Here is a 12,177-nt window from a genome sequence, read left to right as displayed (position 1 = left end):
TTATAATAGCAAACAGGACAAAGTTCAATCAGAATATTGGAAAAAAAGAAACAAGAAGGGTTTGGTTGAATAAGAGTTATTTATTTTACCATCTGTTGACGTGTAAATACTGTACACACCCATAATGTTGACAGAGACAACTGTTGAAGAGAAACAGTTAATTCTGTAAAGAAACAACGTCTCGTCTTGGAACTATGAGCTGAGGGTCCGAGTAGTCTTCAGGATCAGGGAGGTTTACAACGTAGCTTTGGCCTGGGTGGTCTTGGCCAGCGCCTTTAAGTCTGCGATGCACTTGGCGATGCTCTCCTTTTCCTGGGGGAAAAAAAAAAAAAACAGAAGATGAGAACTAGTACGGATAAGAAACCTGCAAGAATAGAGGTCCAGTGTCAGGTTAGCAGACCTGATGGCCAGATGGCAGAGAAGACACCATCATAAAATTTAGGAAATGAGGACATCATGTTTTCCATCTGTCCAGATGGAAGCGCAGCTTCAAACAAAAATGAAAAACTAAAACTAATGGTTTTATAGTTGTGCATGTCTTTCTTGGAGAGAAGGCAATCTTTCCCAACAAACATGCTGGTTGAGTCTCTTCTTCACTGCTCTGCTATAAACCTGAACATGCTGAATGAGGTCTGTTGATGTTGAGATCCAGGTCTTAGGTTCCTGCCATTTCCACAACAGGGTTTCTAAAAACCTTCCATTTGAAAAAATTAATTTATTTCCAGACTTAAATTTCATGATTTCTTTTTCAGAAGTTTCTAGAATATTCTGTCCATGTGAGCAAAGCACATTTATCTTTATCGATCGGCATGTTTCACAAATCATCATAACAGAACGCATAAATTGGTTTTCAGCTTTATAAAACTGCTAGACTGGGTCAACCAGGATCAGATTTGTTTTAATATAAAATTATATAAAACCTGGATTGGAGTTTTCTTTACTAAAATACTGATTATTTAAAGCAAAGCTTGTAATCCGTTATTAATTTGTTTGTAACGATAAACAAAGAAAACTTAATGCTTTGTTTTTTATCTAAACCAGACCAAGTTCTGGAACAACAGGTCCAGCATTGTGGCCTCCTGAACATTTCTAGATCCTCATCTGGCCTGCATAAAAACTGTAAATAGAAACATGCATATAGTGTTAATTTATCCCACAAATCAAAAAAAACAAAATGCTTTTATTTTGAAAAACTAGCTTCCATATGGATTGTTTCCTGAATTCAGTTGCAACATATTCACCCTAACACGGTTCCCTAGCAGTACGCCATTATAATTTTTTTAATCTGTTTTTGTAAAAGCCAATTGTTTTCTGTTAATATGAAGTTTCAACCTTCTTCATGATGGGTCAGTTCTGATGTCTACTGTTATCAGAGGAAAATAAAAACTATATTTACTATCAGTTTATTAATGTTTATTAAGTATACACTTGGAGTAATAACGTTCAGCAAAGAGTCCAGTCCTCGACGGTCACCACTGCTTATGTAACACAGAAATAATTGTCCTACAGTCCAGGAAGATTCATGAAAAATATAAAACAGGAAATTTCATTAAGAGTACATTTCTCTGCGGCTTTCCTTCCTGTGTTCTGCATTCAAGGATTTAAAGGATTTCTTTTTATTCTAATTGTGTGTTATACTACACTATGTTGCCAAAAGTATTTCTCCGTCTACTTTTACATATATTTTGATGACATCCCATTCTTAATCTATAAGGTCCTATTGTGCTACATAAATATACTGGCTTGATTTAAAAAACCAAAATGATCAGTGAGTTGGACAGAAATTCAAGTGTGAGGCATGAAATTAAAGATAAAAAGGACATAATCATCTATTTATAGACGCTTCACTGGTCATGTCTCAGATTTTAATCTTTTAGTTTATAAAATGAGGAAAAAAGTGTTGAAACAAAAACTTTTCTGAATGTATTTAATGTTGAAGAATGATTATCAATTCTTTACTTTTTCTGTAGAAAACAAACCTGACATTTTTAGAGATATTCTCACATTAACTGATCCTTATGAAAGATTCAGTAAATCATTAGTCTGCCACTCACTGAGCTCCTATAACGGCAGAACTCTTTTTGCAATTTAGGCTCGTCTCAGTTACATAAATAAGGACAGAATGTAAAATGTGTCGTTAACACATAATAACCAGTTGGAATATTTCAAAACAAATTTCAAAATATTATTTCATCAAAAATGAAACAAAGGGAGATACACTGGATTACATTTCAATCCCAGTTATCTTGTATCCCAGTCAATACAGTAAAAAAAACAACACTAGAGCAACTCAGCCATAAAAAGGCACTTATCTTTATTGCACAGAATACTTTTCCAATGAGGCTACGGGAGGGGGTCTCTTTTCACAACAGCAACGCTCCAGGTTGTCATCCAGCTCCAGCCCTTAGATAAAAAAAGGACTGACCTGCTGAGGAGTGATGCTGCCGATGACGCTCTTCTCCACCCAGTTGATCATGTGTTCCTGCTCCATGCGGCGGTGCAGGTTCTGAAGGGCAATCTGATAATCCAAGCGCCTCTTTACCTCGTTGGTCACCATGTGTAGCCTCTCTCTGTAGTTGGTCTCCAGTAGCATGGCCACGTTGTTCTGAGAAGCAGGAAAATCAAAATTTAGATACATTTATAATTCAGGATAAAGAGATTTGTCTGTTAAAATTGTGGCGTTACAAACCCCACCCTCAAACATTCATCTGGAGCTAAAACAATCATCTTCCCTGACAAACACAGGAGTCCTTTCAGTTAGGATTACATAAAAATGTAAGGTCATAAAAAACAGAAAACAAATTGTGCATTTATTTATTTATTTTTCCTAATAAAGTTTTGTGTAACAAACTGCCCACAGGTTGAATTTGGGATACCTGGAACAAGTAGGACCTGATTAGCCTGTCCACAGTCTATTCTCTGACATTAAAGTTAATACTTTTAAAAAGCTTAACTTAACACTGCAGTGAAGCTCGCGGTACGATATAGAAATGTGTCCTCACTATCTAGATGCATATTATGAATTCATTTAATGTGTTCTTAGAGGTTTCATTTGTTACCAGGTCAGTAAAATCTCTTTAAAATTCTTGTAGCTCTCCATAAATCCCAGATACGACCCAAAGTTCCTGTAAAAGTGTGACAATCTCACGATCCACAGGTCAAAAGTCAGTGGCGCCTACCCTCTTGGCGTCAAACAGCATCGATCTTCCCTCAACTCTCCACTGTTCCTTCTTCTCATCCTCAACAGCCTGAGCCAGGCTCGACATGGCGAGGTCCTTCACCTCCTGGGCCTTGGATACTTTTTCCTGAGAGGAGCAGAACCAGAGAAATGATTGTCGAGCTCATAAAGGCTTGACGAAAAATACTAAAACAGAGCTGTTGCCAACGAGAAACAAATATTAAATATTAAGCATCATTTATATGGTAATAGATGACCTAGAGATGAAAGAATGGATGCTTGTTAACAACTGGGCAAAGCACACTACAAATAATTGTTAGTTAATACAATGATGATATCAATTGCGATAAATCCACAGTTTCCTCTCGCCTCTCTTTGTTCTTGCAAGACTTCAAACACTCTGTGACCTTTAACCTGTTGTGCACCAGCATCTAAGCCAGGTGTGGGTACTAATGAAAGGAAACTCCATCCAACAGGTTGGATATGTACCCGACAAGCTAGAAATGAATTAAAGACACTTTAAAAAATAATTGGCAACAAATACTGCATTCCAAACAATTCTTTGCAGTATTACTATTGTGCACAGCAACATTACACCGCTGCAGAATATATCTGAGACACATCCTGCAGCGGTTTCATGATGAAACAAGACAGAATAAGATCTTTTAAATCATGTTTATTTTAGTCTTGTTGAATCAGACACCCCCAAAGCAAGGGCATCCCAGTTAACCCTTTGAATCTACCCGCCTCTCTGGTTTTAAGGATTTAGACAGTAACCAATCCTTTACAGTTTCCTCCGAGTCTTCTGAGAAATCTGAAAGTCTTGTAGTATATACACTGCTCAAAAAAATAAAGGGAACACTTAAACAACATAATATAACTCCAAGTGAATCAAACTTCTGTGAAATCAAACTGTCCACTTAGGAAGCAACACTGATTGACAATTAATTTCACAGCTGTTGTTCAAATGGAAAAGACAACAGGGGAAAATCTTTGGCAATTAGCAAGATACTCAATAAAGGAGTGGTTCTGCAGGTGGGGACCACAGACCACTTCTTACTACCTATGCTTTCTGGATGATGTTTTGGTCACTTTTGAATGTTGGTGGTGCTTTCACACTCGTGGTAGCATGAGACGGACTCTACAACCCACACAAGTGGCTCAGGTAGTGCAGCTCATCCAGGATGGCACATCAATGCGAGCTGTGGCAAGAAGGTTTGCTGTGTCTGTCAGCGTAGTGTCCAGAGCCTGGAGGCGCTACCATGAGACAGGCCAGTACACCAGGAGACGTGGAGGAGGCCGTAGGAGGGCAACAACCCAGCAGCAGGACCGCTACCTCCACCTTTGTGCAACAAGGAACAGGAGGAGCACTGCCAGAGCCCTGCAAAATGACCTCCAGCAGGCCACAAATGTGCATGTGTCTGCAAAAACGTTTAGAAACCGACTCCATGAGGATGGTATGAGGGCCCGACGTCCACAAATAGGGGTTGTGCTCACAGCCCAACACCATGCAGGACGCTTGGCATTTGCCAGAGAAAACCAGGATTCACCACTGGTGCCCTGTGCTCTTCACAGATGAAAGCAGGTTCACACTGAGCACATGTGACAGACGTGACAGAGTCTGGAGACACCGTGGAGAGCGATCTGCTGCCTGCAACATCTTTCAGCATGACCGGTTTGGCAGTGGGTCAGTAATGGTGTGGGTGGTATTTCATTATAAAGGGATCTTTAACCATCCCTCTTTTCACAAGATGATCGGATGATTTTTGTGTAATTTTGTTGTCAGCACATTCAACTTTGTACAGAACAAAGTATTCAATGAGAATATTTCATTCATTCAGATCTAGGATGTGTTATTTGAGTGTTCCCTTTAGTTTTTTGAGCAGTGTATTTAGCTTTACTGACTAACCAAATACAGACCAACTGGGAAAAAACATAGACCATGTTAAATAGAGCAGACTGCCCACTGAAACCACAAACACCAGATGCTCACAAGCCTCTGCATCAACATTATAGGCAAATATGGAATTATTTATTGACCAAAAGCCAAATATGTACGCACCTCATTTAGTTTGTCGGCAAATGCTGCAACGCTTGGACCGAATTTCTTGACACCATAAATGATAACGGCACCAATGGAGGCAGCAGCAAAGGTCTCATGGTTGATGACATAGATCTCCTTGGAAAGCAGGTAGACGAGAAGCCCAGTGCCTAGCATGTATGGTCCTGGTGAAAGAAGAAAACATTAGTTAATTAACTGAACTAGTAACACAAACTTGGTTTGTGAAACGTTTATAATAATAATAAAAATAACGCTTTTTTTTTTTTAAATATGTGCCTTTTAGGACACTCAACACTTTACAAAAATGGGCCAACAGTCAATAAAATCAAACATTAATAAAGGAAAAAAAAAAAAAAAAAAGAAAATACAAGTGAGTAGAGTTAAGAAAGATGGGCTAAGCTAAAAAGATGGGTTTCAAACCAGTTTTGAGCAATGACAGAGGGGCGACCGTTCGTAGGTCGGGGGTCAAAGAGTTCCCAAAGTCGAGGGGCAGAGCTACTGAAAGCACTGCACGCCATGGTGGTGAGGCGAGCAGATGGTACAGAGGGAAGGAGGGAGGGGGCTGATCTGCTGGAGCGGGAGGGGATGGAAACGTGTAGGAGGTCAGACAGATATGGAGGTGTTGGGACCCACAGCCACGGATAAAACATTAAGCTCCGGTACAGACTTTTCTGGAACTTTTCAAAATAAAGTGCATTAACCTTCTTCCGGCACAGCCAGGAAACGGGATAACTGCGGACTTCCTGTGACGCCACTACCCAAATAAAAGCACAGCTGTTGCTACATCCGCCCTCTTCCACACGGCCTTCGAAAGGGACCAGATAGGGGAGACAAGCACGCTGATGTCTCTTTGCTGTCAAACAGACATAAACTCTTCAACTGGATCCAAGGATGTCATACGATCATCGATCATATGCAAAGATAAGTACGAATGAAATACTGTCTGTGTATCCGGTATTTTCATTCATGAACGGGGAAATTAAGGTGTAAGAGTTGCTTACTTTTTCTCTGAGGCCTGCAGAAGCAAATTGTCCCAGAAAAGTTCCCTACAGAGACGCGCGGTCTCTATGAAGCCAAGCGGAGCGGTCTCCCAGTCTGGAAGGAAGACAGCAGAGGCCGCATCACCGTGTTAACGTGCAGCGTGGTTGGCGGACACAACGAGCAGTTTTTCATCCACAGCTGGAGGTTAGCGGGAAGCTAACCATTGTTCACTGGGGATACCTTCTTCAAACTTCATCGTCGCTTGGACAACATTCCTCACCACAGTTCATGAGGTTAAGTGTTTTGGGCAGAACGATAATAGAAAGATTTAGATTGAAATGATCTAAACGTTTTTCTTTTTATGAAGTTTGGTTTTGTTTGGGTTGAACTCAGCTATCTTGGTGCTAGCAAGTGTTCTGTGTTTGTGTGTTTTTAAAGTTAAGACAAACTTTACTTGAAGGGTGATTTTAAACAGAAGATTGATCATAACGCGCCGTCCGTATATGCATTTTAACCCTTTTATTGACCCTGGTATTTTAAAGGTATGTGTTTGAATCTGGTGCTAAGCTATCAGCTTCTTTTGTTAGCTTCAACTGCTAATAGGTAAGGACACGTGCTTGCTACTAAATAATATTTACCCAGAAAGGTTTAGTTTTCAATCCAATAAATAATGTGTCCCTAACATCATTTGCTAGAGTTGATAACTAAGTAAACACCATTAAGCCCCATTTCTCCAGAAAGATTTGGCTCTTTTCCAAAATATACCCTTAATAATATTTCTTTGAATATTATTTTAATAAAGGCAGCTAATGAGACACCGTTGAGAATTAGTCATCCAGAAGGTTGGTTTTATTCAGCAGATCATTATTTAAAACATTATTTTATTAAAATAATATTTTATCTGATCTTGCAGTATGAATGTTTGTCTAAAGGTTGCTGATTATTTCCTAAGTTAGTTCCAAAACTTAACTTCATTTCCAGATTCTTCAAGATAATCCTTGGTTCTCAAACATAAACATTGTATGGTAATGTTGCATCACTCCTTTGGTCATGGTTTTCAATCATCTTTAATCAACTTGTTTATATTGTACATAACTCATTAGTCTTCGTTATTCTTTAGTTCTGCTTGGTAGTTTAGTTGGATTATTTTAGCATAGTAAAGAGTTTGTTGATTGAAATATGTTTGACTTTGAGTTGACTTATTTTTGTTAATAAATTCTTGTATTTTAAGAAATTGTGTGAATTCATTCCATATATGTGCAGAGTTTATGCTGATCAATAATGTCAGAGCTCGTCTCACATCTTTCTATTTTGTCCTAATACCATCGCCTTACTGGGCTGGTATTTACAGGACAACCCTTAACAGACCGAAATATTATTTTATAAAATATTAAAATATTGATATTAAATAATATTCTCAGATTAATAATCACAACAGAGAGGTGAGATTGTGGATGGGCTTGAAAGTGAGAAGAAGAATTTTGAAAATAATACAAGATTTGACCGGGAGCAAGTGAAGCAGCTTCAGGACAGGAGAGATGTGATTGTAGAAGGGGGTTTTGGTGATGACCCAGGCAGCTGAGTTCAGGACTCTATGGTTTTGACCAGAGAAGGAGATGAAATGAGTAAAAAAAACAAAAACCTGAAAGCGTAATACAAATACCCACCTGTAACCCCAGTTTTGGGATACAAGAGCTGGAAAAGCTCCTCTGGGATGAGGCCATAGCGGACTTTACCTCCCTTCTCTGGCAACGGGGGTACGGGGGCCAGACTCTGGGAGGATGTTTGGAGGGAACGAGACGCCTGGACCAGACTGGAAGGAACAGAAAGATTAGTAACTACGACAGACATTATGTGCTTAATATTTTTAATAACTATTACATAACATTATATGTTATTACAGAAAGGGCAGCAGGCTGCTTCTGATCATGCTCCTGCTGACTTCTCTTTCTCTGACCTTTCCTGGTTTTCATAACTGCTGTTACAATAACAGATTTAGGTGTTTTTTGAAAACAATGAAATAATATTCTAAAAATGGGATTCAGTTGTACAGTTACCGTATTTTCCACACTATAAGGCGCACTTAAAAACCTTGAATTTTTTCAAAAAATGACAGTGCGCCTTGTAATCCGGAGCGCCTTATATATGGATCAATTGGTTAATTGGTTGATCCATACTGGTTGTACACGGCGCTCTGTCAAAATGTTTCAGTACGACTGGTAAACTACAAAGCCGCACCGCTTGCAGCATTACGGCTACCGTAGTCAGGGGCGTCGCCGAAGTAATAGCGGTAAACATCTGTACTGTGCTTATTCCTAGTCCAACACCACTTGTGTGTGTATAACGTTTGAATGTACTGTTGCAGGAATTGCCTGAACTATATGTGATTAGAAGCTCAGTGTGTGGGGTGTATGTTTCGTGTGTGTGTATGGAAGATGTTGACATTACTCCTCCGGACAGAGGTGGCGCTGTGTGCTGCCGTAGCTGAGAATCAAGAGTGAAGGAGTGACGTCGGTATTATTGTGCGTGTGGGGTGGGTAGAGACGGCGACCGGAGCAGCGGTGTATGAGTCTGTAAGCCCTGTGTTTTTACGTGCTGCAAAGTCATTAAAAAGAACCCCGAATCTCGTCAACAACTCAGTGTTTTGATGCTGTTTCTTCATGCTCAACTCAGCAACGTATGAGTGAGGGAGTTAACCCAGAGGAAACTAGTAACTTCGGCCCTGGAGAAAGCGTCTCCCCTGTGTCATCAGACTACGGTCAGGGGACAGAAACAGGAAAGGTTAACAGTACTAACGTTTGATTTAGTGCATCAAACTGTTTCTTTTACGTGTTTACTGAATCAGGGAAAAGTTCCCTTTCACGTTTTAACTAACGTTTGATTTCAACTTCAACTTCATAGACTCCAATGCATTCCTAACGTGCGGTTGGCTCTATTCAATAGATTTCTATGTAGAGGAGACCTTACCATGAGAGTGAATGGAGTTATCAGAACGCTGGTTTGTAGTGTATTAATAAAGTTTGACTGACTGTTTTGTTGACATTGTCTTTAGCACAGCTCCATCTAGTGGATGCATAACGCAACCCCAGTCAAACGTTTGACTGCAGTAGCTTCTATTCTATGCGCCTTATAATCCGGTGCGCCTTATAGTGCGGAAAATACGGTACTTTTACTTGTATTTCAATTCTGATTTGAATTACAAATGATCAGAAAATAAAAATCTGACATTTTACTGCATTCTGCTTTGCAACTGCACTTCTATTCTGTTCTAAAATGCATTAAATGCAAAATACTTACTAATATACCGTGACTACTTCTGTTAAATATTGGTGTTTTAATATGACCAAAATAATTTTTTGTCCATAATGATGCAGATCTAATTTGGACTCAGTTACTAGTCTGTTTTTAGACAAATTACAACTAAATGAGAAGTTTCTGCTGGATTTATCATCAGTAGATGAATCAGTACGCGTTTAACCCGATTCATCTCATCTCCGCTTGTATTCAACAGACACCTACACTGTTTTGTTTGTGCATCCACAGAGAGATGGCATGAAACTATCGAGGTTGCAAAATGTTTCTCATTTTGTTTTAGCGCAGATTACTGAAGCACTGATTTCAAGAGGCCTCTCCTCTTTTGCAATGCATGGACACTGCCACTCCAATGTTTGGGATCCCTGGCAAATCATTTTCTTAAAAGAAATTTTTTTTTTTGCATATTACAAACTATTTTATCAAGTAAAACTGTCCATCCACTGCATCAATCTCCTGCTGTGGCTGTTAATTTAGCTTGATCATTTTATCAGGTTAAATGATCTGAAAACCTTTGTTTGTTCTGCAGGCTTGAATATTAATTTCACATACAGGGGAGCATTATTTAGGTTAGTTTTGTATCTGAAGCATCTTCAGCTGTTTGTTCATACAAGGCACAAAATGGGAAAAGAAGAAAGAAAGTCCTTAGGAGAGTTGCCTATAAGAAAATAAGGTTATTTAACATTAAATATCTCTCACCATGCTAAAAAGAATACTCCATTTAGAGTACAGCACAAACTGGCTTTAAAAAGGACAGGGAAGAGGGGTGAAAGAACTGTCCAAAAGGACACACTCACAGCTCTAGCAAAAAAAATAATAATAATAATTTTTCAAACACCAGTTTTAGCATCAACACTGAAGAGGTGAGTTCATGATGTTGGACTTCACATAAAAATAGCCAGAGAAAAGGCATTTTAGACGTACCAGTAAAATAAAGGACTGAGATAAGAGAGCACAAAATGGATTCTGGAAGACTGGAACCAGGCGCTGCTGACAGACAGGCCCAAGACTCAGGTTTTCAGGTCAAACGGAAGAACATTTGTGAGATGCAGAACAAATTAAGTGAGGCCTTTTAACCATCTTTCAAGCATGGTGGAGACAGCTTAATGGGCTGGGCTTTGGACATGGCAAAATATAAGATTTGAATAAAGTGGAAATGATCGTGAGTGAGGGAGGAAGACTGTTGCAGGTTCTTGCAACTCCATGCCATACCCAGTTCACAACAGTTGGAAGAGGACAACACCCCAAAAAACAACTTTAAAATGTGTCCACAATATAAAAAGTCAGAGTTCTGACTGTAACGTAACATGCAGCAAACTTGCTGGATCTGACGCTCCTCTGCTGTGGGACCAGCATGATATAGAGGAAGATAAAAACGGGAAAAACATAGGAAGAAATATTAAGATACAAACCCAGCTCCAATGGGGCCACTGCCTTTCAGAGAGCCGGCTGCAAACAGGGAAAACGACAAATTAGTCCAAGGTTAAAATAATGTTAGCTTTACATTATATTAACAACGTCATAATTGCATTATTGTACAACAAACTGTTGTTTAAATCAGTTTTCACAACTGCACGATTTCACCTCAACCTACCCGATGCCAATTTAAAATATTGAATTAAAGGGCAAAATTACACAAATATAAACCATCTTTGGGCTTTTAACACAAGATACGACAACGTCAGAAAATATTTGCTAAATATCACATTAACAGGTTGTGGACAGATAGAAGAATAGCTTCATAACAAGTTTTAGGGTCTAAAATCCTTAAAAAACACTGACATTAGCAGGCGTGCAGTTACCGCTAGCTAATGTAGCTTCAGGTTAGTCAAATAAAAAGAAACCAAAGTAATGACTAATATCTCTGCAGTGTTAGATTGCATCTAGTTAAACAAGCAAGTATTCGCTGAATTATTAGCAAGAACTTCAAACCCACAAATGTTATTAGCTTCATCATTAGCCAGTTAGCAATAGCATGTATCATTGAGTGCGCGGCCTACAGTTTACCCTTCACATTCAGTCATTTTAAAATTTAATTACTCTAAGCGGAGACTCTCCTCAAAAATAACCATTTAGTACCGCAATATGACAAAAGTTGCTCAACACAGACCTGAAAGAAAAACAAGTCTGGATAGCATGTTTGAAGAATGAAGTGCCGATTTGTACTTCGCCGGGCACCTTGTTTCGGCCTCTCTGTGCCCTTCTGCAAAGCCACAAGGATGACGGAGACTCGGGAAAGATCGCGAGATTACAGAACAGCTCTTGTTCATGTTTCCTAAACGTGCTAAACTCATCAACCACCAGATGGCGCTGCACGCACATATACAGCTTTAAGCGTCCAGATGCAGAAATATTGAGGTCTACTTAGTATTAAACGGCAGTGATGGGAACAATTCTATGTAAGTGCTATGAATGACAACATTTGACAAAATAGGCCATTACCAAAGTGTTTTATAACACAACATAAGCAGTAAGAGTAAATAAACAAGACACACACGAATAGCTGCTAAAGAGCAGACACTAGTTTACTTATAAAAATTTCATGCACTTTCGGTCAATTCTGATGGATCCCTTGCAAAAACATTTATTATTTTCAGTTTAAGAAAAACATTTATCAACCTATAATAATCACAACATTTAACAT

General features: G+C 39.0%; 1 protein-coding gene across 1 annotated transcript; it reads right to left on the bottom strand.

The window, feature by feature from the left end:
* Positions 1-60: 60 nt before the first annotated feature.
* atp5pb (ATP synthase peripheral stalk-membrane subunit b) lies at positions 61-11,812 on the bottom strand. Its single transcript, XM_047362740.1, has 7 exons — positions 11,644-11,812; positions 10,946-10,982; positions 7,889-8,034; positions 5,241-5,404; positions 3,180-3,305; positions 2,426-2,605; positions 61-312 (listed from the first exon to the last, which is right to left on the bottom strand). Exons 1-7 carry the CDS (start codon positions 11,801-11,803, stop codon positions 235-237), a joined length of 891 nt encoding a protein of 296 aa, XP_047218696.1. The 5' UTR covers positions 11,804-11,812; the 3' UTR covers positions 61-234.
* Positions 11,813-12,177: the final 365 nt, after the last annotated feature.

Source organism: Girardinichthys multiradiatus, chromosome 1 (assembly GCF_021462225.1).
Source record: "Girardinichthys multiradiatus isolate DD_20200921_A chromosome 1, DD_fGirMul_XY1, whole genome shotgun sequence".
In the NCBI taxonomy this organism is placed as follows: Eukaryota; Metazoa; Chordata; class Actinopteri; order Cyprinodontiformes; family Goodeidae; genus Girardinichthys; species Girardinichthys multiradiatus.
Note: the sequence above shows the minus strand (reverse complement) of the source record. Positions and strands in the feature narration are given on the sequence as shown.